Raw genomic sequence first — 25,340 nt, forward strand, 5'->3', positions numbered from 1 at the left:
TTCGAAAAACGGCCTCAAAAGGTTGAAAATTAAAAAATACACGAGAAAAAAAAAACAGTTGGGAGTTCTAACGTAAAATTTTTACCACACAAATTAACCTTAGTATATATATTTATATTTTTATTTAGGCATATCTATTGATATATATGATATTTTATGCCATTGTATTAAGAGGGCTACCAAGGAGAGGACTAGGTTGTTTGGTAACCTCACAGGCCGGCATTTTAGCCTGCCTGCAGGGCGATATGGAAATAGAGATGGAAAAGCACCGAAACAAAAATATCTTATTGACGGGGCAGGAATTTCCCAAGGGGCGTGGGACAGCTGACGAATGTTTATGATAAATGGCTCAACAAGCTTGTTAGGTGGAAAACTAGAAGACCAAAACACCAGAAGACCTGAAGAGATGCGGAGAATTCCCCAACCCGAGCCCCCGAAATGCAGACAGGAGATTTGCGCAAAAGCCAAGAAACGAAACGCAAATTGAAATTCCAAGATCAGAATCAAGAGAAACCAGAAAAGAGACAACAAATTATGGCAACGCACCACCAGGAAAACAAAAGCAAAGAGTGAGACGGCGAAAAAAATTGAATGCAATGAAAATCAAATAAATTGCAATGAAAAAGCCAAGCCCCAGCAACAACAACAATGACAAAGATAGCGATCACTAAACATGGTGGGCCATAAAAAACAACGAGGGCAGCCCAAGACAAGTATTTGAAAAATTTATAATAGGCATGCCAATGAGGGAGATCGCGGGACCTTCGGGGAGGCAATCGAAAATGGATAAGACTTGCCATGAGCCAAAAAAAAAGCAGGAAAGGAAAATGAGGAATGCTGATCACAAAAAACGAAAGAGAGAGAGAGAGAGAGAGGGAGATCGCAAATTGAACGATATTCAAAACTGGACTCGAGCCACCCATCCGAACTCCTCGACAGCCCCAGTTCCCCCATCCCAAAACACAGACTTCCCCCTCAAATCAGGCAACGCATAAATTTTAAAGCATGCTCTGCAAGCATGCTTTGAAGCATGATACCCTGTTTAATAAAGGATGCTGATAGAAATATCTGAGTCAGACTAAAACAATTAAAACATATTTCTATTTATGTAGAACGAATTTATTCAGACCGAAGATCTGAATATTTATTTATTTTATATATAAATTTACCAGGTAAAAAAAGGACAGTAATTTTGTAAAATTGAAAGTAATTGTAATTGTAATGTATTTGTTTCTGTGAATCTGTGTTGCATACTATTATTTTTATATTTAGTCATTTGTTCAGGGTATTTGACGCTTCGCCACCCAAATGCACTCCTCTTCCTTTCTGTCTGTTGTTTCTTATTTTTATACGAGTCTCTTTTTCTGCATTTTGCATTTGGCAGAATGGCGCGTATTGCTGTGAAATGTGAATGTGGACGTAAATTTAAATGGGAATGTGGATGTCGATGGCTTTCACCCGTGGAATGCGAGCAGCGGGAAAATTGGCTCAAATGTCGTTAGCTGCAGGGCGGCTAATAATAATAACAAGAAATGTGAAAAAGGGAAAAGGCAGCCGGAGAAACTGCACATTAATTATTGCAAAAGTAAGAGGCGACAGCAGTTGCACATCTGCGAGATACTCGAAATGCCGGTGTCAAGTAAAAAAGCTTCGCTGTCACTTATTTTGTTGCAGTGGCACCTATTTCTAATTCGCTGACCGACAAACAGATCCGAAAGTGAGTCATCAGCTGCCGCGACATCGGCAACATGCGACTGCCCCGCAACAACATGTTGCTGTCGTGCTAAAATGCTGCCAATTCTGCAAAAAGCCATTGAGAAATATGATATTCTGCCGCTGTACAATGAAAATTCTACAGCAACACAGGCCACAGAATCCAAAAACTATATAAATGAAGATCTCTGATTCCACAGATCTGATCCAAATTTATTTCTCTGAAAATATGAATAAAAAGTTAGGCTTTCAATGCTGTCAAATTAATTATTACTATGTTAGCTATTCAAAGTTTTTCGTTGATTTTGAGAAAGGTGATGCAAAACTGCAATTGAAATTAGATTTTAAAAAAGTATAACTAAAAGCTGGGGTCCAGACCTTTAAGAAAATAAGAATGATATTATTTTAATGTGGATTTCGATTTCGTTCTGTGTATCTGCTAGCTACGTTTCAAGTCCAAAGGTCGAATTCTTTGAGATGTGTCGATGTCTAAAAGTGCCGGTCCAAATATTTAAATTTACCAGCTTTTATTAAGTCATCATTTTGAATATTAAGCGATAAAGTTATTAATTTAAACGCAATTATTTCGTAGAATTGACTTAAGTCGAGGCACATAAAATTTCAAATTTATTTATCACGACAAAACTGGATTCTATTTGCTGCCATTATCGCCTCATGTTGACTGACAAGCGCCAAATTATGAAATTATTTATGAAGAAATCGGGAGATCACCACCTGAAGACCAGCCGTAAGATTCCCCCATATCTCTGCAAATGGCATTCCAAGATTATTTCTTTGTTTTGCGTCTGTTTTCGTCGTTAATTTCTCACTTGGCTTTTAGAAAATTGGAAAATATTTATGAAAAATGACAACTGTCACTTACCAATACACACAAAAGTAGTTTTTTTTGGTGGCGCTCGTTTTCGTTTTATTGTTGTTTTCACATTTTTGTGATGTTCTTTTTTTTGTTTTCTGGACCCTGTTCGACTTGGCGACTTTTCAAAAATTTTAGAAAAATTATGGCCCAACAACTGTGTGTGTGGGTGGGTGGGCGAAGTTCCAGAGAAAAGAGAGAGAATCGCATAAATTAATTAAAAGTATTGGATGGAAATCGAAAGAGCCCACCCCCTCTCGCGCCCCTCCCGTTATTATTTATGTGCTTTTTGGCATAATTTTTAGCCACTCGCTTGGAAATTTGTATTTTCGGGATATTTATGACATTTGTTCGCTTGGGAATTTCAGTGCTCACAGTCGCAGTCTTAGTTTTATGTCTTTTTAAATGGACAGGAAAACACTAAAGGGGAGTTTTCGGTTTAGCCCCAGGTACGAGGGGTATTCAGAATTAGTTTTATGGCGTGCGATTAAATTGGTGTAGCCCAGAAATTGTAAAAAATATTTGTAAATATCAAATATTAATAGTTACCAGTTTTTGAGTTCAGAAGTTTAATAAGCTTTATTTCTTTTAAAATATAGAGTTAATGAGTGAATTGGCAATTATGAAACAAGTTTCATTTACTTATTTAAAAGTTTGATTTCCTTGAAAATATGGTCCCCAAAGTTCCTGAGTAACCCCAATTTTTTTTGGTGTTATTCACACACACGTGTCAGCTCTTTTTTTACCCATCCACTCTCCCAGTCTTGTGGTTTATTTATAGGCTTCGCATTTATTTGCCTGTCGCCGAGTTTTTTTGTGCCACTTTAGGCCTCAATTATTTTAAAATTCATTAAAAGTGTCGTCTATTTTCAATATTTATGTATACCCTTAACGTTTTGATTCGTTTTCTGCCTTATTTACAGTTGACAGCAGCAGAATGCAGTTCTAAGGAAACATATCTGGCCGAAAAGAGACAGGAATAAAGCAGAAGAAAAAGACGGAAGGATCACAGAGTGACAACGAGTACAAAAGGTAACTAAACTGCTAATCTTAATCCTGACCACGCGGCGCCCACGCAACTTAAGAGAAGAATACAAAATATGATCGCATCCCCAGTTTTTCCGCCGATCCACAAACTTAAGCTAGTGGGCGTGCAGCTTCGATTCCGCACCCATATAACCATAACCCTGACTCCAGTTCCGAACTGAAAAGTGACTTTTGGCTCTGGCTCCTAGCCCATACAAATCGTTTTTTGGGCCCACGCACTCTCTGAAAAATATATTGAGCCCATGAGGAGGTTGTGAGGGGGGTTGTCTCTTCATCCCATTCCATACCATACCATACCATACCATTTCATTTCATTCCAAGCCTGAATTGCAACAGAAACAGGTGGGGCAAACCCATCCAGCTTCTTCATCATCAGGATCATTATGATCTCAAAGATCATCATGGTATGCTGGATAATCGTCATGATGATGATCATCCTGCTTATAGCTGCAGTAGAAAATCCTGTTGGCTGTCGGTGGAATGCAGATTTCGAACTCGTTTACATGCGAGTTTCTTCACCTTCTGCGCCACCGCCCTGGCGCTTAACCTGCCCTCCAAAAAGGCCATGCACTGAGAGAAAATTATTTTGAAAATGTTAAATTATTAATATGAATGCTGAGTAATGGAATTTTTTAAATTTTATTATTAAATAAGTTGTTCACTTTACGAATTCTTCGTTGCTTTAATCCTTTAAGCCCCACTTGTTCATCTCACAAGGGGACTTAAAGGCCCCTCGTTGGGCGCCAGAGCGCTCCTGACGTATGGGTTCTGGGTGGATATTGGTATGTGTGTGTGGCTTGGCATCTTGTTTTTGGGCTCCGGTTCCGGTCGCGCTCAAAAGAAGATTTCAGCTGCTGCTGCTTCTTCTCCGGCTGGCAAAACAGGTTCCATTGGTGAAGAATTTTCGCCGATATCTTCCACCTGTGTGTGTATGTGCGTACAGTGAAGACCCTCCTCAGTGGACAGTTTTCAAAAGGGAATGACCATGACAAAACGAGAAATTATGGGCAGGCTTTAAATTGTACTAATGTCATGACTAGTGATTTTCATAAGCTTTAATAATAATATGGCCTTCTTTTCCTCAGCGTAATATAGTTTAAAATTCACCCAAGATAATTCAACGTTAATTATTCGTTAAGCTTACTATCGCAATGATGACTTTTAAGGGTGACAATGCAAGAACCAGCGTTTCAAATAAGTAGACCACAATTTTCTCTCGCGGAATTTAATAACCCCAGATGGTTCTGCCTTAATCATCTGCCACTGTGATTGGAGGTTTTGTAGCTCGTTATTTTCTATTGCTCCTTTTCTGCCAGCAACTGTTGCTGAAGATCGCAATGATGATGATGAACTGGCTCTCAGGTTTTATTGAACCCATTGTAGCAGCAAGCGCAAAACAACGACAACTTGTAGCAGGTGTTAGTGTCTTACAAGCTGTTAACTGCCGCTGCTAATGGCCAAAAGCAGTAAGGGATCAGGGCGATCGAGAAAGGGGGATCGGGGAAGTGGGAATCGCCTCTTATGACAACAGAAATTCATATGGATAAGTTCAACCACCATTGTGGATGTAGCTTCGTTACGCCTCACACTTATTTAATGAACTTACACACGGTCCGGGCTGTAGTGGCCTGAGATCTCGAGACCTGAGACCTTTTTCAAGATTTGGAGGCCCTCCTCTCTTTCGCTATCCAATTCAATTGTCTCAAATACTGGGCGCCACGCCCATCCCATCGCTGAATGGCTTTTCTAACAGTTTTATGCTAATTTTTGACAGGCAAACAGACAGCCACCAAGATGGTACACAAGGAAAAAAATATATAACCCCCAGCGGGGTTATATTCATTCTCATATTCTAAAGCTAAACAAAGAAGCAAAAGATTTAATGAAGATAGCAGATTTTTAAAAGAGCAACTTAAGACTAATACGACTCTTCAAGCGATTAATTTCTTGTAACGCAAGATCTATATTTAAAACGCTTCTCATTAATTTAAGTACAGCAGAACTGCTTTTAAGTCATTAGTTAGGGGGAAAAACTCGGACTTCCAATAGTGATAAATCATAAATCATTTCAGCAAGGGAAAATATAATCCCTTTTTCTAAGTGTAATTCTGGTGATAGTTTTTTATAATGAAGATGACGTCGCTCAAAATATTTATTTGCCATTAATTAATGACTTTTAATTTGGCATCCCGCGTTGATTAATAACCCTTCTTAGTAGCGCCTGGCGGTGTCCGTGAATAGATCGCCAAATGAGTCAACAAAAGGAGACTGTCGTTGTCCGTGGCTAATCAAATTAACTTCTGGCCCGAAAACAAACAACCAATTAATTGTGCTGCCAACAGCTGCAACAACAGCAACTACGGCAGCAGCAGCAGCGCAACATGGCCAGCTGACAGCAGCAACAACCGTAAACAGCGATCCAAGATCATTGGCCATATTTGGTTGGATGGTGAATAATGCACGGCAGCAACATCTGCTTGCGACTGTTGCTTGTGGCAACCGGCAACCGGCAACTAGCAACTAGCAACATGTTGCTGCCGTTTCATAATCTCACACCTTATAACCATAAACAAACGCAGTGTTCTTTTTGTGACCACAAACAATCGCTTAATTGTACAAGCACATGTGCTTTGACTAACTATTTTTACAGAAGCAACAACAAGTGCCCAGCAGCAACATGTTGCCCATTAACAGCCAACTAATAGGTGTTTATTGCTAGTTGCAATTCCGTGGCGAACACAAATTGCATGTTGTCAATGAATGGCAATCAATGTAAGATTATAGTTAAAAATAGTTTACACACAGCAGCAACACGATGCCATACAAGCAACAATAGTTCACTTGTTAAGGCCTAGCAATTTAAATGAAATACCTAGAGCCATTTTCTCAACAATGGTTGGCAGTTTACAGTTCAGCTATTTTGTGTATAGATAAGGTGGTTAGCTAACAAGTCAATAGTTGATTAAATATTAAATATTATTATCGGCTTACACAAAGTTAAGTACTACTACGATTTCTATCCATAAATAAGTTTACATTAAAAATAAGTGAGATTAAAAGCAAACAAATGCAACAGCAACAACGTAAGCTTAATACTCTTCAAATTAGCAACAATTGCAAGTGGTAATTCGTGTCTTAAGCTGAAAAAAAGTATTAAATTGACGTTGCATTCTTATTAAAATCCCTCTTCTGTCTCAAAAAAAAAGCATTTAATTCTCGCAGCTTTGAATGGCAATCTTCTGGCTGAGGTTTCCTAAATTGTGCAGAGGAAAAAAGTTTGATGACATTATGAATATATAAAAATATATATTTATTTCGGCAAAACTTTTATATTTTATATAATTTGTTTTCTATTTGATTACATTAATACAAAAATCAACTTTTATAATTTAATAAAATAATTTTGATATGCAACATCTTCTTAATCATATTTTATACATTTTTCTTTCTGTGTGGCCAATGCAGAGCATCTGTCCCAGACTTCTTCGTTCTGCTGGTTTGTTGACTCTTTTTCCACTTTTTTTATGGATTCTTGCAGCACTTCCCATTCATTTCCTCTGCTTCAGTTTTTAGTCTTTGTGGGTTTTTTTTAGCCTGTGTTGCTGTTGGCCCAGGAATGCGCATTAATTTTCAACGCACGCAACCAGCAACTAGCAACATCGACGGCAGCAGCAACAGCAACAGCAACAAGTGGATGCGGATTGCTGAAGGGGCAAGCACAGAAACCTGCGTCAATTTCGCGCTTTACTTTTGTTGTCAGATGTTTTAAATCAGCGTCGAGCTGGTTTTCGACTCCGCGTTGCTGTTGCAGTTGCTCGTGTGTAGGCAGTCCGGTTTGCTCCTTGGGTTAACAAGTGGCCACCACCAGCAGCAACATCTGCACCAGCAACATCAGGAGCACAACAGCACCATCGGCAGCTGCACGCGCCTTTCGGACCAATAATGACTATCAAATGGGAGCCGCTTTGCGATTTATGTGCGTCAGGAGTTTCGCTGCAGGAACTTTTGCACGGAAAGAAAAATGTATCATATATGGTGATCAGTTTGATGATTTTTCATTTAATTCTACTCTTTGAGAATAGACTTTTAATATTCAAGTTATATGATTAAAATATCTAAAAACTAAATTAACTATCCAACTTATATGATTATAATCAGGTTTGTAGCAACACCAGAAAACTTAATGGGTCTCGAATCTGGTTCTTTTTACCTACAATAACTCGCTTGCACAAAATATATGTTTTTGATAAATTCACTTATTGAAAAGTTATAAACAATTAATGTTTATAAGGGTATAGGAAATATCAGGTTTTTTTATCTGTGTGGAGTCGAGGATTCGGGGGGCAGGAGGAGGAGTAGCCGAGGGGCAGGACCGGGGTGGATGCCTAACGACTGGGCGGCCGTTTTCCTGGAATTCCGCGCGCGCTTTTGTGTTGTGCCATCGTTTAAATTTCAAATCGAGAGCCCCCAAACTGTCGCAGGCCAGACGCTGGTCCAACTCGTTCTGGATCCCCATCCTCATACACCATCCTCCATCGTCCATCGTCCATCGCTTCCCCCTTTTTAAAAAACAGGGCAGGGCAGCTCATAATAATGACACGCCATTAACAATCTGAGCCTGGGACGTCGAGTCCTTGGGTCCGCGGAGCTGGAGCTCCAGTTTAAATGGCACATTGCCTGGCCCGACTGCTTCCGTTGCCACGCCCCCTTTTGTGCCAGTTGGAGCAGTAGCCGCAGCAAATGGGAAAGGGAGCAGGTTGAAAGGTACAGTAGGGCCCAAGACACTGTCGCATTCCACGCATGTCAAATGTTCGGAAATCTCTGAGGCACTGAAATGAGGAATGGGAAAATAGAGTCATCTCAATGACTCGCTGGACTTCCAGAGATCAGAGGTTTGGGGTGTGTAATTAAAAACACTAAAAATCTAAAGGCTTACAAAATTACAAATCAAAACAATATAAGCACAAAAATTGTATTATGTACAGAATCTGAGGGTCTTATAATAATGAACATGATTTAACATGGCATTCATCATTGTTTGTATTTAATATGGGAAAACCCTCCTTGTTTTCTATATATTGAACCCTAAAAAAATCAAGATAATCTAACTTTCCCATAACTTATCTTTCCCCTTTCAGACTGGGACCCTCTGACCAGAGATGGCTGGAATCAGCCTGATTCTGGTTCTGCTACTGACCACCAGTGTCGGCAATATCCACGCCAACGATGGTGGATCCTCTTCGAGCTCCGCACCAGCCACCTTGGGCATATTCTTCGAGAGAGCTCCCGAATCCGCGGTGGCTCCCAAGGGGGACGAGGTGGTCTTCGAGTGCGAACTGAACCTCAAGCCGGATCGCCTGGAGTGGCGATTCCGACGCAGTGGCTCCCCCGAACCGTATAGATATCTCAGGCCCTCGGCCGGATACAATGTGACCAGTGGGAGTGACCGTGCCTGGCGACTGCGGATCTATGTGAGTGCCCAAACGGCGGGAGACTACCAGTGCGTGGCTTGGTACGGACCGGGAGCATTGGCCTCCACGCCCGCCCGCCTGGCCTTGGTCTCGATAGCCTTGGACGCAGGTCAGGGCTCCATGGGGTCCAGGGGCTCCATTCGCTGGAGTGTGGCGCCCAAGAACTGCCTTCTCATCCGGTGTGGCAGCGTGATATCCAACCCCCCGGCCATCTGGAGCTTCTACAGGAATGGGAAGAAGCTGCCCCAATCCGAATTGCTTCCAGGAGCAGCCGGCGCCTTGGTTTTAGACACGGTAACTGCCAAGGACGCGGGTAACTACTCATGTGTGGCCACTAATTCCATAACAGGTGACGAGCTAAGGCTTCCCCAAACCATTGAGCTGAGGGTGGATTACACGGACAGAACACCCCCGTACTTCCTGCAACGTCCACCCACGGAGTACTCCGCTCGTCCGGGGGAAACCGTTGTGCTCGAGTGCCCTGGCGTGGGATCCCCCAGACCCGGCGTCATCTGGAGCAGTCCCAATGTGGCGGGGATTTATAATAACAGGAGCAAGATCCTGCCCTATGGCTTGCAGATCACTGATGTGAAGCCGGAGGATCAGGGATCCTACATCTGCATGTTGGACAATGGAATCGCACCGCCCATCGATCACACCGTCAAGTTGAGTGTCCTGCAACGTCCCACGATTCTGAAGGGACCTGATGCCACTCTGACCAACGAAAGTAGTTCCCTGCTGTTGGTTTGCTCCGCCACTGGGAATCCCCTGCCCGATATTTACTGGCTGATAAACGGGGAGGACGCCACCAAGGATCCGGAGGCCCAGGTGGATAACCGGAGTCTACGCCTGTATCACGTACAAAAGCGACACGCCGGAGTTGTTCAGTGCTTCGCGAAGAACATTCTGGGGGAGGTAAGTAGTTTGTGGCAGTGGGCATCCTGGGCAGATAATACCAACCAAGTAATCGGAATCCCTTACAGACCAGCGAGGGCAACATGCTGCGCGTGAATCCCCTGCAAATCTCTGGCGAGGATGAGGAACCCCTCGGTGGAGTGCCCATGTGGCCAGTTCATGAACCGAACGGCGGAATGGGATCCTCGTCGACTCCATCTGGTGGTTCCAAAAACAAGGGCGGTCGCAGGAAGTACAAAGGTGAGTGCAAACCATTGATAATACTTTTCAATTTAAAAAGATTCGAGAAATTGTAAACAAATATTGGTTAAATATGAACAATATGGGAGGCAGTTTTATAAATCCCCCTCGATCAGGCTTAACTTGGTTTTCATGATATTAAATGTTTGGATTCGAGTGAAAACGTTATTGGTAAATAATTAATTTTTATTTGTGAAAAGTATTAAGCAGATCAGATTTAAAGATATCTAAACAATTATTCCCAGAACACATGGTGTCCTAACATTTAATACACATTTAAAATCGCCCGGTTTCACCCAAAAAAAAGTCTCCTTTAAGTTTTCTTCGTGGATTAGCTGGCCACGCCCACTGTATTTTGCTGTGTTTTGTGTATAATTCGTGTGTCTGTATAATTGATTGATTGCGATTTACAAATAGTGATGGCTTAGTCGGTAATCCTGGCCAGCGGCGGACTTAAGTCGCACCGGTGTCCCCCGCCCCGCGACAACTAGAAAAAAAGAACCTAAAACAAAAAAAATGTGTGTGGAAAGTGGGTGTGTGGTAGTTGGGATGTGGGATTCGGGAATTGGGATTGAGGATTCAAGATAGGAGTATATGGTAGTTGTAGACCTAAGACTATAGAACTAAAAGCCCCCAGGGGTGTAGCGATCCAAGTAGGCATGCGCGTCCTGCTCATCCTCGTCGGCATCGCTGATGTCCTCCAGATCTCATGAGTTGGAGGACTTGCGCAGCTTTTCCTCCTCCTTCCGCAGGATGCTTATCTTCATCTTGAGCTCCTCGACTCGCAGTCGATGGACCTCCTTCATGTACTTCAGCTCGTCCTGCGCCTTGTTTAGCTCAATGCGCTTGGCCTCCGTGGACAGCTGCTGCTCCTTGCAGCGCAGTTCGGCCTCGCGGATCTTGAAGTAGTTCATTCGCTCCTCGAAGCTGTCCGCTGCGGCAGAGGGCGAACTGGTGGCTCCATTCCCTCCGCCCAAGCTGGTGTTGTTGATGCTCACGGAGGAGGCCGTTGACGTGTTGACCGCCGCCGAGTTCCCAGAAGCCGACGACGGAGTGGCCACGGGCACTGGCACTGCCGTCGGCACCGTCGTGGCCGCCGTCACCGTCGGTAGGGCACTGAACGTAAAGGTGGGAGTGGCAGCGCTCAGTTGCATCTTGACGGCCGCTGCCGCCGCCGCCGCCTGCTGTTGCTGCTGGACGGCCACGGCCGCCTGTTGCTGCTGCTGGTGATGCACTTGGACGGCGGCGGCCAACTGCTGGTGCTGGGCGGCCGCCAGTTGCTGCTGGGCGAGCTGTTGAGCCTGGGCTTGGGCTTGCGCCTGTGCCTGAGCTTGTGCCTGTGCCTGAGCCTGAGCCTGTGCTTGAGCTTGAGCCTGAGCCTGAGCTTGCGCCTGGGCTTGAGCCTGCTGCTGCTGCTGAGCCTGATACTGGGCCAAGGTGATCTGCTGCGGCTTGATCTCGCTGATGATCTGCTGGTTGTAGCCGCCGGCGGTGATGGTGGCCATCGGATGCTGCTGCGTCTGGGAGGGTATGGCGTGGATCTGGGTGGCTGCAAAGAAATAAGGGTTATTGCTCATTAAACGTGGGTTCCCAAACGTGGTCCTCTCATCCTACCAGTAGCCTCTGCTGGATGCTTGATCTGCAGTATGATCTCCTCGCGGGGTCGCGTCGACTTGAAGTGCAGTAGATCGTTCAGGGTCAGTTTCTCCGCACTGATCTGGTCCACGTTGATCTGGTGGGTGTTGATCATGGTGGCATTGGCCGCCGCTGCCACCGCCACCGCCGCCGCGTTCACCTGCTGCATCTTCTGCATCTCGGCGGCGGCGGATTGCACTTGTGCTTGGGCCTGGGCCTGAGCTTGGGCCTGGGCCTGGGCCTCCTGCTGCTGCTGCTGCTGCTGCTGCTCCATGGGATCCTCTTCGATCTCGCTCACATCATTCCCATCCATTTCGATCTCGTCGAAGGGATCCGCCTGGGGATTGTGCTCGGAGGCATCGGGACTGATCTGGTACTCCGGCTCCACCTTGACGCCGTCGTGCTGCTGGTGGAGCTGCTGGGACACCGTCGAGGCGACGGACACGGATATGGAGCTGATCTTGGCGCCGCCAGAGCTGAGATTGGAGGAGCTGCCGTCCCTGTATGGGTACTGCTTGCGGAGCCTGCGAAGGGAAATCATTAGTGAGTGGGTCAGAGATGGGTAATTTGGATAGTATGATCCCCTTTCCGGACTTCTCGCTTTAAAAAACATTATCAAAGGGATGATTCTGAATAAATATGGAGTTATATCAGGGGTTAAAACATGAAAATAAGACCCATTTCTAATTCAACAGAGATAGGCTTTACCTTTCCATCTGGAACTATTTTAAGTGATTCCTCTGATGGTATTCAAGACCAAAACAGTACTACTCCTGTATATTTACAAAATATCCTCCTCTGGGGAAGGTTCATACAATCCCTAGTAAAATACAAAGTTCAATAATTAAAACTGGGAACTGATTTTTGTTACGAATAAAGATCAGATGGGACCTAAACCCTCTCTATAAGGAATTTTCATACTACTCCTGAGCATTCCCTGCCAGTTGATGACTGCCCACCTGGAGTTCAGCCAGAACTTCTGTATCTGCTTGATGTTCCGCATGGCGCTCACATGCGGGTGCGAGTTGAAGTCCTTGACGATCTTGTCCCACGTTTCCCGGACGGAGTACTTGTTGCGCTGCTTCTTCCGGTGCTTGATGTCGATGACCTCTTCGTGCAAATGGAACAGGCCGTACAGCACCTCCTTCTCCTCGGCGGTGAAGCGCGGGGTGAGGGGCAGCTGGTTTTTGGCGGACGAACTGCCTCCGTTGGTGACCACCCCTGTGGCATTGCCCGCGGCACCTTGTCCGGCACTTCCTCCGTTCCCGCCTCCATCGGAGCCAGCCCCGCCCCCACCGCCGCCGCCTCCTGCCCCGCCCCCTTCGCCCTGCGCCGACATTTGAGTTTGTTTTGAGTTTTTCACTTGAGTTCTTGCTGCCTCTTCCTCGCTCTATACACTTATACACACGGCCACTACCACTCGCACACACAGACGCAGCAGCGCGCGCGCCCGTGTGTAAGTGTGCGTCAGTGTGAGTCTTTTTTGTCGCCGTCTCGCTCTCTCTCTTGCACTCGACATACGGCCAACAAATTTGATTATTGCACTTGATTCGCTATTAAATATGCATCTAGTAAGCCGATCTTAATCCGCTTAACGGTGCCACGGTGAGTCGCCGCCCAATAAATTCAAAATCGCCAGCACGCACACATTTTCACTCGACTACAACAATTTTTGGCTCAAAAAGCGTTGAGTGCTAGGGGTGGGAGAACATCGATGGTAGTATCGATATCATCGATGTTTTCAAAACAGCGATAGTATCGATGTTATTATCGATGTTTTTCATCTCTAGCAAGTATTGAACTTAGCAAAATGGTCACCCCAAAAAAATGGTCACTATCGATAATTGCTGATCTGGCAACGCAAGAAAAACAAATTATTAAGTGCAGTTATAAAGTGCATAACTTATAAACCAAAAAGAAGATTGAAACAAGTAGAATAAATATATGAGAAAAGATCATTACAAAATGTTACATTTCAGCCATGGTTCCCCCCTCGCGGCCCAATGTCACCCGGCTGTCGGACGAATCCGTAATGCTCCGCTGGAGTGTGCCCCAAAACTCGGGACTCCAGATCACCTTCTTCAAGGTTCAGTATCGTCGCTTGGGCGACGGGAAAAACCGGCGGGAGAACTGGCAGACGACCAGCGACAATATTCCGTACGGAAATACCTATGCATCCGGCTCGGGATCCGGATCCGGATCGGGATCGGGGAATAACCACTGGAGGCAGCGGAACCGGGACCGGGAGTACGAGATGGGCAATCCGCCCAAGAACTTTACTTCGTCCGTCACGGGACTGACTTCCGGGAAATACTATCGCTTCCGGATCGTGGCGGTTTATTCGAACAACGACAACAAGGAGGGCAACACCTCCCTCAAGTTCTTCCTGCAAAACGGAACCGCCGAGTCGAACTTGCCAGTTCCCGAACTTCGCGAGGTGGAGTCCTTCTCCGAGTCCGCCGTCGTGCTGCATTGGTCCTTGGACTCATCGGGTCAAAATGAGGACATAGACGGGTATTACGCCTACTACAGACCAGTGGACTCGGCAGCGGAATACCTAAAGGCCACTGTGGACGGCGGAAGGAGCAGGAGCTTCAAGATAGACCTCCTTCGTCCGGGAACCCACTACGAATTCAAACTGCAGTCCTTCAACTCCGATGCCGCCTCAGAGTTCAGTGCCATACGGCAGGCGAGGACCAAAAGTAAGTTGTTATATTTCGGCACAGCCTTTTTGAAGATATGGTTTTCACATGTACCTTTCCGTTTATAGAAACCACTGATCATAGCGTTTCATCCTCATCTTCATCGTCAAGTCAAGAGCCCGCCAATAAAACAGCAAGTCCGCAGCAGAACTCCATATATCCAGTGATCGCAGGGGCCGCCGGCGGTGGTCTGCTGCTCCTCATCGCATCCTTGGTGGCTTGCATTTGTCTCAAAAGGCGGGAAAACACCCAACCGGAGGGTAAGTTTGGCATTCCAATCAAACAAAGCAATTAATAGGCAAATTTACCTTTAAAAACATAACATATTTCTTTTAATAATAACCAAGTTTTATTATTGTCTGTTTTGTTTTAGTCCAATACATTTTTTGTAGTTTCTAACAAGTTTTATGAACAAAGCTGATGAATTCCTTAAGATTTTCTATTTTATTTTACCATTTTATCTGATGGTTTTTAATTAATGTATTAAAATCGAAAAATAGATATTCTTTCTAGAGCCCTAATCGATTTGCAAAAATAACCTATTTTCAAATTGTGTAATTTAGCACATATTTCATTTTGCAGTTGCTTTCAGTTTGATTAAGTTACAAAGATTGATCGCTGATTTAAGCCTTATCTTTTTCCACAGACGAGAACAAACCGCAATTGGAGCACATCCAAGCGGACTTTGTGACCTCCGCCGTTCTCGGAGTGGGTGGACACCACAAAAGTGGCGATGTGCGGCGCTTGAATGGGGTGATTCCCCGGATGAATATCACGCCCAATCCGCTGGCCCAGGAAACGGCATCCGATAAGGTAAACCATGCACTTTCGGGACTAAATCCGAGCCCACCTTTCACACAGCTTCATCCAAAACTTTTCGCTGGTTGGTTGGTCAAAATTCAAATTATTATCACCCCTCCGAATGTGGTATCTCTGTCTCGCTTGCCCTCTCTCTTTGTCTTGCTGTCTCTGTCTCTTTCGCTTGGTTATTCTGCCAAATCTCGCCGAGATTCGCCAGCCAATTGAGCGTCCAATGTTCCAGAATCGCAACGTGATGGAGCTGCGTTTCCTGCCGCCACTGGCGAACGGCAACGGAAACGGGAATGGCAACTGCATTGCTAGGGATCGGGATCTGACCACGGAGCAGCCGGATGCGGGGGAGCTGCTGGAGGCGGAGGACGGGGAGGATGGCCAGGGTCTGCCAACGGTTGCGTCGTCCTCCTGCGAAACCCTAGAGGCCTGCGACGAGCCAGTCAAGCTGAATATCCGCCAGAAACTCGACCAGGAGCCGCAGGATCCGCACAATCCTGTCCTGGAGGCGCCCAGCAAACCGCTGCCACCGCTGCCCAAGAAACCAGCTTCCACTACTGGCCAAGTAAGCCTGCAGTCGAGGTCGATGAAAGTAATAGCACAGAGAATAATACCCCCTATAACTGTAGAAAAAAGATATATTCGTTAATGTATTCAGAAGACCACTAAATAGTCACTTAAATTATCAACTCGTTCCTAGATTGTTCTACGACTTGAAAGTAAATCTTAATCTTATATGTTTTATTATAGAAATCTTTAAATTACTTTTACCACTTATAAATTTATAAAGAGTAACTGGTTTTATAAACCTTTTAAAGGTTTAAGGGTCTTAAAATCGAATAATTTATATTCACGATGAAATAGAAATGGATACATTATGCCCAATAATAGTCTGAATACAAGGGCCTTAGCTTAAATAGTTTCAATGTTTAAATTATCCCTTGTGCTATTACTTAACCTCATCTGCAACCAGGAAAAGCCAACCCCCAGCCGAGATTGTTTTGTCCACATTGTCATTCATTCACTCATGAAGAAACCACTGCTCCCAGTTCACCCGAATAATAAGTGTTTTGTAAATTCCACAGACCAACTCTGGCCTGCATCAGAATGGCCTGCATCACGCGCAGCCGTATCATCCTCCTGGCACACCCACGTTGATGCACAAGCGCCTGGACTACCACCAGCAGCAGCAGCAGCCGCCGCCGGTGCCGCCACATTCCGCCTACTACCAGCAGGCACCCACGCACCACCAGCCGTCGCCCATGATGGAGCGCACCGCGGTGCGGGGTCACCAGATGGATGGAGGCGACGCCGGCACGCCCACGCCCACGAGGATACCCTCGTTGAGGAGGCAGAGACGCACCTCGGGCAGCCAGGTGCACAATAGCCACAGCAATCTCAATCTGAATTTGAACCTGAGCCACCACCACAACAACAACAACCTGCCGCCGCACCACCAGCACCTGCACCACCATCCCGGCCACCCGGGTCATCCGAGCGGCCTGGTGGGCATACCCATCGTGCCGGGGAGTCCCCGGGTGCAGCGATCGCCGATGCCCAGCAGGGCGATGATCAAGAGGACTCGACTGGGCAGCCACACGGACAACATATCCTCCGGCAGCCTGAACAGTATTGAGGTCTGATGCCGGAGCAGCGGGATGGGGAGGAGCACTAGCCCTGAGTCGCAAGCGAAGCAGTTCCCCGACGACAGACAGCTTCAACTGGGCGTGAGGAGCCTGAACTAGAAGTGTATTATTATGGTTATTCATAGAACAGGCCGGCAGAGCAGCTAAAAACACTCGAAAATTATTTGTCAATCGTTTAGCCAAGACTCTCAAACTTCAATCGTTATACAGCAATTTAAATAACTAAAAGTAGAGCTTAAAATTGGATAGGTTACTAGGGCTTCAAGTTTGCCCATTTTTGTACTAAAAAACTGTTTTATTCTATATTGAAGTAGTTTTGCGCTAGAACCAAAAATTGTATTGAATTTGTAGAGAAATGCAAGCTTATGAAGTCTCTCGGTTGAGTTTTAAAAGTTCATGCAACTTCATTTTGAGCTTAGTCGTTCAACGCTAATGCTGCCTAGTTTTGTTTCGGCTTAAAAATAGTATTTAGAAAAAGAAGGGCTGATAAATATTGATATTATACTATTTTCTTGTTGCTGCCGGCCAGATAGTCAGTAGAATTATTATTTTTTATTTTTTTTTTTAACCGATTGATTTAATTGTGCATCCCCCTGGGGGCCAACTTGCATCTCGACTAAGCCCTGTAGCATAGTGTTATTTATTTATTACAGTGTAAGCGTCAACGACTCGAATTGATTAGTTCAATTAGGTTAAGCACTAACTAACTCGTAAGGCAAACCAACTATCTAGCATTAATGAAATACTTTTCGAAATGTGACTAATATCACCCGACATCGTATCGTATGCGCACAGCCCACACAAAACCCAAAAGCATCCTAACTATTATTAAGTTCATATACATCAGAGTTTGAAACTTTCATATGCGAATTTTGGATTAAAAAAGAAATACTACAAAATTATAACGCTTTTTTGAATTTATAATTATTTTTCGGGAATTTGGGCTCAAGTTTAGTTTCAAACTACCGCCATTGTCTGGCAATCTGGCAGCCTTGTCGGCTGTTCTTACAGTCATCGATAACTTTTGTGTGCTGTTAACGGCCTACAGTGTGCTGTTAGGCGCGCCACATGCGTCCCCACCTCTAAAAAGCAGCTGATTGGCACATAAGAAGTGAATTGGAATTTATTTATTTGATTTTATAACACAAAAAGCTATCTAAATAGCTTCCAAACAAGCTTCACTGACTTGGGGAACGGCTGTAAACATATTCAAGCCGAACGCAACACAAGCAACATGAATTTCCTGCGGCAAACTTTGGGCATTACGAAACAGTTGACTTCACAAGGTGAGTTCACCTAAAATAAGTTTAAAACTAAAGTAGTGCTTTGTTTTTAGGGCTTTAGTTAGGATTTAGTGCACATTAAGAAGGCCCTGCCCCCTTGAAACTCCATGACTTTGGGTTTTCTACCCTTCATTCGTCCGATGTGCAAAATCAAACAAACCGGGTACCGGGTGCACAAAAGTGTTTGTTTGTCCCTCGCATTCCACATATTTTCATAGACCTCCCAACTCTTTATGTAGAGCGCGTGGCGGCCTCACTTTTCCCTGCGAATATTTTCATAGCCGGTTTCACATGCGCATTCCACAACTCCCCCGCTTTTAATTGCAAAAATAATTGAAAACCTGTCACCCAAAAAAAAGCGAAAAGTGCAAGAACAATGCACAGTTCTAGCCGCAAAAAAGGTCACAGGTTGCAGGACAAAAGGTCCCGGATTTGTTTGTCCGGCAATCCTGCATATGGAAATTATTACCTGCCGCTTGTGTGTGGCATTTATAATTGAAAACGTTGGATCTTCCCCCTTTGTCGCTTTGTTTTTGGCCAAAAAGGCTTGACAGGATTCGGATCGCCGGCTTGCGCGTCATTTGGCTGCAATTATTGTCGCCAGTCACCAGCCGCCAGTCGCATATTCCATTCCGCACAATTCTGAGATTAGCCGTTTAACAATGGAACAGGGAACCAGCGGGCATTGTCAATCACTGACCAACTGTCCATGGAAATGACCCTTTTGTCCGCATTCCGGGATTGGGTACAGTTGTGCTTTGGATCGATCTGTGATTTTAATCAATCACCCTCGATCTTGCTCTCAAAATTCCTACTATTTTGGGTTTATGATCATCGTTTACCATTCTTTTCTCTTGCTAATTTACAAAATAACTTATATGTTATATACGCCCGATTTAAAATGAATAATATTTGTAAGACCATTAGATCACAAGAGTATTTTGCAGAAACTCAAACTGTTTTGTATTTAACTTATTTTCTTTCCGTGACCTGAGACTTGTAGGGAACAAATCAATTTTAGAAATATATTACGTTCAGATAATACGAATCTTTTTATTATCCTTTTAGGCAAAATCCTCAAACGACGAAAAATTAAAGTAATTGCGCAAAACTGTAGAGGATTACGGGGCTTTTGGACTTTCATGTATAAATACTTGTTTAAACCCAATCCTTTTCCTTCTTTTGCAGCCATCCAAAGCAGTTTTGAGACCGCCATGCGAGGAATGGCCTCTCTGCAGCAAATGCATCGCAGTGGGCCGCACGTCAAGACGCGGCCCCCGCGCCAGCCGCTCGATGGCAAGCCCTTCGCCAAGGGCGTCGTGCTGAAGACGCTGATCAAGAAGCCGAAGAAGCCCAACTCGGCCAACCGCAAGTGCGTCCTGGTGCGCCTCTCCACCGGCAAGGAGATGGTGGCCTACATCCCCGGCATCGGGCACAACCTGCAGGAGCACAACATCGTCCTGTGCCGCGTGGGCCGTCTGCAGGATGTGCCCGGCGTGAAGCTGAAGGCGGTGCGCGGAGTCTACGACTTGGCGCACGTCATCAAGAAGAGCCAGTAGTTATATATCGCTTCCTATATCACATTGTTCAAATGCATAACCCCACTACAACCGAACGGATGCCTCGCTGTTATTATTGTTTGTTTTTTGCGGAAAATTATGCAGCTCAGCCGGATTAAATGGTAAGTGTGTAAGTATTGACAAGTGAACAGGGACAGATCTGCAGCAATCCTCCGGTTAGCTGCATACTCGTAATCTTAAGTCAACAGGGCGTCGCGTCATCTTTACTTAAGAATAGAATACCTCGGGTCCTCAGGGGAAAAAGGTTTTAAATGGCATTTTACGCTTTAGCTGCAAATCCTTTTGCTCGAATCCTGTTTGCTTTTTAACGGAATTGCCAAATTTTCTGCCACATAATCGTTAGCTGAAATGGGCGTCTCCCAATCCGCCCACTCTTCACAGTTGAGCATTTCAATAGAAACTCAAAGTAGTAGTTGGTATTTCTTGGGCTCCCTGCCGAGTGACTGCTGAAAATTAGCTAAGAAAATTGAGTCTTTTGAAACACGATGGCAGGGGAAAATCTCGATTAAGAAACAGCCAAACGTGATTTAATTCTAATGCATAACCATTTAAAAAAGGGAAGAAGACACTACATTTTTATTTAACTTCTGGCCATACATTATTTAATATTTAATAAGTTATTATCATTTCATAACTAGAGAAGTTAAAATACCATTTGACAACTTCTAAAGAGAATAGCTTGGCTTAGTTAAGTAAGAATAAGATTAAGGATGGATTATTTGCCCTTTTTCGTAGTTTATAGTACATCAAACTATTCTATATTCTTTATATCATATTTATTTTTTAAGATTCTTTAAAAATTATCAAAATTAAATTGTCATATATGATTTTACAATTATACCATATTTGGAAAATAGTTTATTGCCATATTTTCAAAGTTTTTTCGGACCTCTGTGACATCTTTTTGCCCACATTGTCGGTCCAAATCAAAGTCGATTCGAGAGGGTCCTGCGCAGAATTCACTGTTCACCGTTAACCCATCCACACACAAACACACTCGCAGAAACAGTTAGGCAAATACACTGAAAGATCCTTTTTATGTAAGCCGACATCGCAGTTGTCGCCATGTAGATGTCCTCCTTCTCCGCTTCCTCAGATGGATGACATTTGGGTGACCACGGCAATCCTGTTTCCTCTGTCCGCCAGACACTGTGTCAACAGAGGGCCAGAAAGGCAGATAGCCAGGACCATGGGTGTACCGTTAGTCCCGTCCGAACATCCCGAGTCCTGCCGCCTGATTGAGCCATTATGACAGCAGGTCCTTTGTCTCCGAACCGTTCGTCTTCGCTTTTTCTGCTGAGTCAAGTTGTCCAACATCTTTGGGACTCGCCTTTGTTTGCCAGCGTGCATAATTTTTATCAATAAAACCGTCATTGTCCGGTGTCCAGAAAAAAAACACATACGAGTCCTGCTTCCGTTGAATCGCCGGAGAATATTAGCTGCTTTTCCTCAGCTCTTTTTGTCCTCCGCATTAACTGTAAAATTTGCCAAGTGAAAAATGACTCCTGAACATTAGTGGCCAATCATCGAGGTGTTCACACGTCTGTGGCTTTGCCAAAATGAGTTGGCAAAACATCTGGGAAAAAACGACATTTAAAAGTTTTTAGCTCAAACGAATAATGCAAATCGAATCGCATTTTTTTGAAGATAATTGAGTTGTATTGAAAATAGCTTTGTGTTTATTACTTATGAAACAGCGATTCGATTGGTTTGAGATGGATTTTTTCTTAACAATACTTTAATTAGATGCATTAGTATTTTTAATTTTTACATTGTATAACAAATTCGTTCTAATCCAAGGTTTAATTGTGATTTGTGTAACTTCTGTAACTGCACTTCTAGGCCCATAACTTTTTTTACAAACATCCTATTTTAAAGTGGCATACCTCAAAATGATTGTAGTTAAATTCTCTAGAAATCTGTGTTTTCACTTTAGTTTTTATTTTTGTCTCGATTTTTCGTAATTTTTACAATGTAACTTTCAAAATTTTCGAAAAATGGCTTTGCAGAAAAGTGACCTAAAACCTGCACTTCTACTCTCATAACTTTTCTTACAGACACCCGATTTCAAAGTGGCTTACTTCAAAATGATCGTGGTTTGATTCCCTAAAAATCTGTGTTTTTAGTTTAATTTTTTTTTTTTGGTCGAATATTTGTCATTTTTATGATGTTACCCCTTTCCAAATTTTCAAAAAATGGGTTTGCTGAAAAGGGTCCAAAAACTGCACTTTTAAGCCCATAACTTTTCTTACAGACACCCGATTTCAAAGTGGCATACTTCAAATTGATCGTGGTTTGATTCCCTAAAAATCTGTGTTTTTAGTTTAGTTTTTTTTTTTGGGTCGATTTTTCGTCATTTTCAATGATGTTACCCCTTTCCAAATTTTTGAAAAATGGGTATGCAGAAAAGTGACCTAAAACCCGCACTTCTGAGCCTATAATTTTTCTTACAGACATCCGATTTCAAAGTGGCATATCTTAAAATGATTGTTATTCAATTCCTTAAAAATCTGTGTTTTCACTTATTTTTTATTTTTGGGTCGATTTTCCGTCATTTTTAATGATGTTACCCCTTTCCAAATGTTTGAAAATGGGTTTGCAGAAAAGTTACCTAAAACCTGCACTTCTTAGCCCATAACTTTTCTTACAGGCATCCGATTTTAAAGTGGCATACTTTAAAATTATTGTGGCTCAATACTCTAAAAATCTGTGTTTCCACTTTTTTTTTTTTTTGGGTCGATTTTTCATTTCATCATTTTAAGCAATGTAACCCCTTTCCCAATTTTCGAAATATGGCTTCGCAAAACAGTGTCCAAAATTTGCACTTCTAAGCCCATAACATTTCTTACAGACATCTGAATTAGAAGTGGCATACTTTTAAATGATCGTGGTTTAACTCTCTTAAAGTCTGCGTTTGAATTTTAGTTTGAGGCATACTTCTCAGACAAAAAAAACTCTTGTGAAATAATGGGATGGCTTTCATTACGCTGTGTTTAATATTCACTTTATGCTCTCTACAATTTATATTTCTCCCCTATGGCTCATGACTATTGAATGATTATTTCTCCTATCTCCGGGTGTTTGTGGTCAGTTTAGAGGCCAGAGGCTTTGATTGTTCCTGCACCCCTTCTTTATCTTTCAGTTCATCAGGGAGATGGTATTGGAACTTGCAGACCCATGCCCAATCGATGCTGTCACTTCCCCCGTTTACTCTTACTCCTTCCTGCCGAAACTAAATGGGAAAAGTGGCAAGAAAGGGTGGCACAGTCGCTAGAGTTTGACTAGAATTGCCAAACATTTTATTTAATCATGGACACGTGCTCCTCGACTTTTCGGGGGTTGGGTGGCAAGGGTTGATGGTGACCACCCCTTGCAGATGACTCTCAAACGTTCAACCCTTGTGCAACCCTTGCGTGATGTCAATCTCGTAACGCCAGAGCAAAATGGCGCTGCTAAATTTCTGATTTCGAACCGAATTCGCAATAAAAATGGTTCCAGCTAAGCTCCATTCCTCGGGGACCCATGATCCTGAATAAATCCCGAACTGATCTATGGATCACACAAAAAGAAAGTGCCTAATTGGCATCTTGTTGTCCTCGTCTTTATTCCCTTTCTTTGGCAACAATCGAGATGTCAAGTGTGAGTCAAATAATGATGCATAACCCTGGGCCAGGCGATGCCTAGATGTTGCGACCAAGATTATCCTTCGGGAACATCATCATTTTCCTGTAATCGATTGCAGAAAAAAGGCGAGCGTCGAGTTTATCGCCTTAAAGAAGATCAAACTGACAAAAAATGGGAACTGACGAGCAGGAGAACGGCAACAAACGACGGGCGGGCCAAACCACACAAAGGACGATCGTCCTTCTCGCTCTCCTGCGACCTCGGAACGAGTGTCCTGCGGCCACGTGCAGAGCACACTCCAATCGCAGGCGAGCAGAGGGACACACTTTCGCCGCCAGGTGAGAAGGCCAAAATGTCAATCAGGATTCGCGATCCCCTACCTCCATATCCATATTTCAACCCCAAGGCGATCGCAAACCGTATCTGATTCGCCAGGATCGCAGCCCTCAACTCTTTTGATCTGTGTTGACATTTCGCCAGGGATCCTGGCGATCAGAATGTGTTTACTCACGGCCTAATCCCTTCCCTTTTGGGGCGTCACGATCGATTGGCAATCCTTTGCAGCCAGCGCATGATCAGCACGTGGCGGCTTGGATCGTGAGTTTTTAATATTTGATATTCAGAAGAGATTTATCGGAGTTATTCGGGGGAATTTTGTCGTGAAGAAAAAGAACAGTTCTGCAAAAAACCCTGCACACCATCACTTTTAAAGACCTTAACTTGGCTTAAAATCTAGTTGGTTTTGTAAATGTTGTAATTCCCCTTTATCGCTTTTATTAGTAGAGCAATCGAAGATAAAGATCGTCTATGAACAACATTCAAAATGTTAAAATGTGTCTAAAATCACGGACTGTGTTTTAAATACAGATCGATACAAATTTGAATACATTGTCTCGAGTTGTTCATATTTGGAGCTCTGAAAATTATAGTGGATTTTAGTCTGAGGAGAAAAGGTTGAAAAGTTGAATAGCTATAGGTCGTGAATTTTTTGTTCTTTAAAAATGTTTTTATTTAGTTTATTTTTTAAAGGCTGCACAATTAGTTTAAAAGGGCAATTGATAACCAGAATTAACTTAACATCTAAAATTGTTAATTTAACAAGTCTTACAATCTTGTATACCGTATTCGGCAGCTATTTAGACAAGGTTAATACCACGGATTTTTATTATACCCGTTACTCGTAGAGTAAAAGGGTATATTGTATTCGTGCAAAAGTATGTAACAGCTAGAAGGAAGCGTTTCCGACCCTATAAAGTATATATATTCTTGATCAGGGTCACTAGCCGAGTCGATATAGCCATGTCCGTCTGTCCGTCTGTCCGTCTGTCCGTCTGTCCGTCTGTCCGTCTGTCCGTCTGTCTGTCCGTCTGTCTGTCTGTCTGTCCGTATGAACGCTGAGATCTCGGAAACTATAAAAGCTACAAGATTGGCATTTTGCATGTAGATTTGAGCAGTTCCTACGCAGCGCAAGTTTGTTTCAAAATGGTGCCACGCCCCCTCTGACGCCCACAATCGCTTATATTTTAAAAATTTAAATATTTCGGAAAAGTAAAAATGCAGTTTTATTGTGTTTATCAATACCTATCGAAATGTAGAAGAAATTTTTCAAATCGGACCATTCGTTAAAAAGTTATGCGTGATCAAAGATTCTATCTCCATCTCCCTCGCACCCCCTTTACCTGAGTAACGGGTATCTGATGGTCGGGGCACCCGACTATAGCGTTCTCTCTTGTTTTTACTGTCAATTGAAAAACACATATTTAAGATATAATTAAACGCGTTTTTTTTTTTTTGAAAAAT

At 43.6% G+C, this 25,340-nt stretch overlaps 3 protein-coding genes across 4 annotated transcripts in view; 2 read left to right on the forward strand and 1 right to left on the reverse strand.

Moving 5' to 3' along the window:
- LOC108046960 (interference hedgehog) overlaps positions 1 to 17,942 on the forward strand; it is a 32,189-nt gene extending 14,247 nt beyond the window's left edge. The window contains exons 3-10 of one of the 2 annotated variants that reach the window (XM_017126958.2): positions 3,511 to 3,619; positions 8,773 to 10,020; positions 10,089 to 10,260; positions 13,875 to 14,597; positions 14,666 to 14,857; positions 15,244 to 15,410; positions 15,640 to 15,972; positions 16,493 to 17,942. In XM_017126958.2, coding sequence (XP_016982447.1) covers positions 8,794 to 10,020; positions 10,089 to 10,260; positions 13,875 to 14,597; positions 14,666 to 14,857; positions 15,244 to 15,410; positions 15,640 to 15,972; positions 16,493 to 17,050 — 3,372 coding nt within the window. In that variant the 5' untranslated portion in view covers positions 3,511 to 3,619; positions 8,773 to 8,793 and the 3' untranslated portion in view covers positions 17,051 to 17,942. The remainder of the gene's footprint in view (positions 1 to 3,510; positions 3,620 to 8,772; positions 10,021 to 10,088; positions 10,261 to 13,874; positions 14,598 to 14,665; positions 14,858 to 15,243; positions 15,411 to 15,639; positions 15,973 to 16,492) is intronic. The other variant, XM_017126957.2, reaches the window with a different exon arrangement.
- Positions 10,573 to 13,605, reverse strand: LOC108046961 (regulatory protein zeste). The gene is made up of 3 exons (XM_017126959.2): positions 12,855 to 13,605; positions 11,875 to 12,419; positions 10,573 to 11,809 (listed from the first exon to the last, which is right to left on the reverse strand). The coding sequence occupies exons 1-3, from the start codon at positions 13,232 to 13,234 to the stop codon at positions 10,968 to 10,970; spliced, it is 1,767 nt and encodes a 588-aa protein (XP_016982448.1). The 5' UTR covers positions 13,235 to 13,605; the 3' UTR covers positions 10,573 to 10,967.
- A 164-nt stretch (positions 17,943 to 18,106) lies between the features above and the next one.
- Positions 18,107 to 19,951, forward strand: LOC108046956 (40S ribosomal protein S12, mitochondrial). The gene is made up of 2 exons (XM_017126944.2): positions 18,107 to 18,339; positions 19,525 to 19,951. Exons 1-2 carry the CDS (start codon positions 18,288 to 18,290, stop codon positions 19,893 to 19,895), a joined length of 423 nt encoding a protein of 140 aa, XP_016982433.1. The 5' UTR covers positions 18,107 to 18,287; the 3' UTR covers positions 19,896 to 19,951.
- Positions 19,952 to 25,340: the final 5,389 nt, after the last annotated feature.

The sequence above is a fragment of the Drosophila rhopaloa genome, unplaced genomic scaffold (assembly GCF_018152115.1).
Source record: "Drosophila rhopaloa isolate 14029-0021.01 unplaced genomic scaffold, ASM1815211v1 contig_3, whole genome shotgun sequence".
Classification (NCBI taxonomy): Eukaryota; Metazoa; Arthropoda; class Insecta; order Diptera; family Drosophilidae; genus Drosophila; species Drosophila rhopaloa.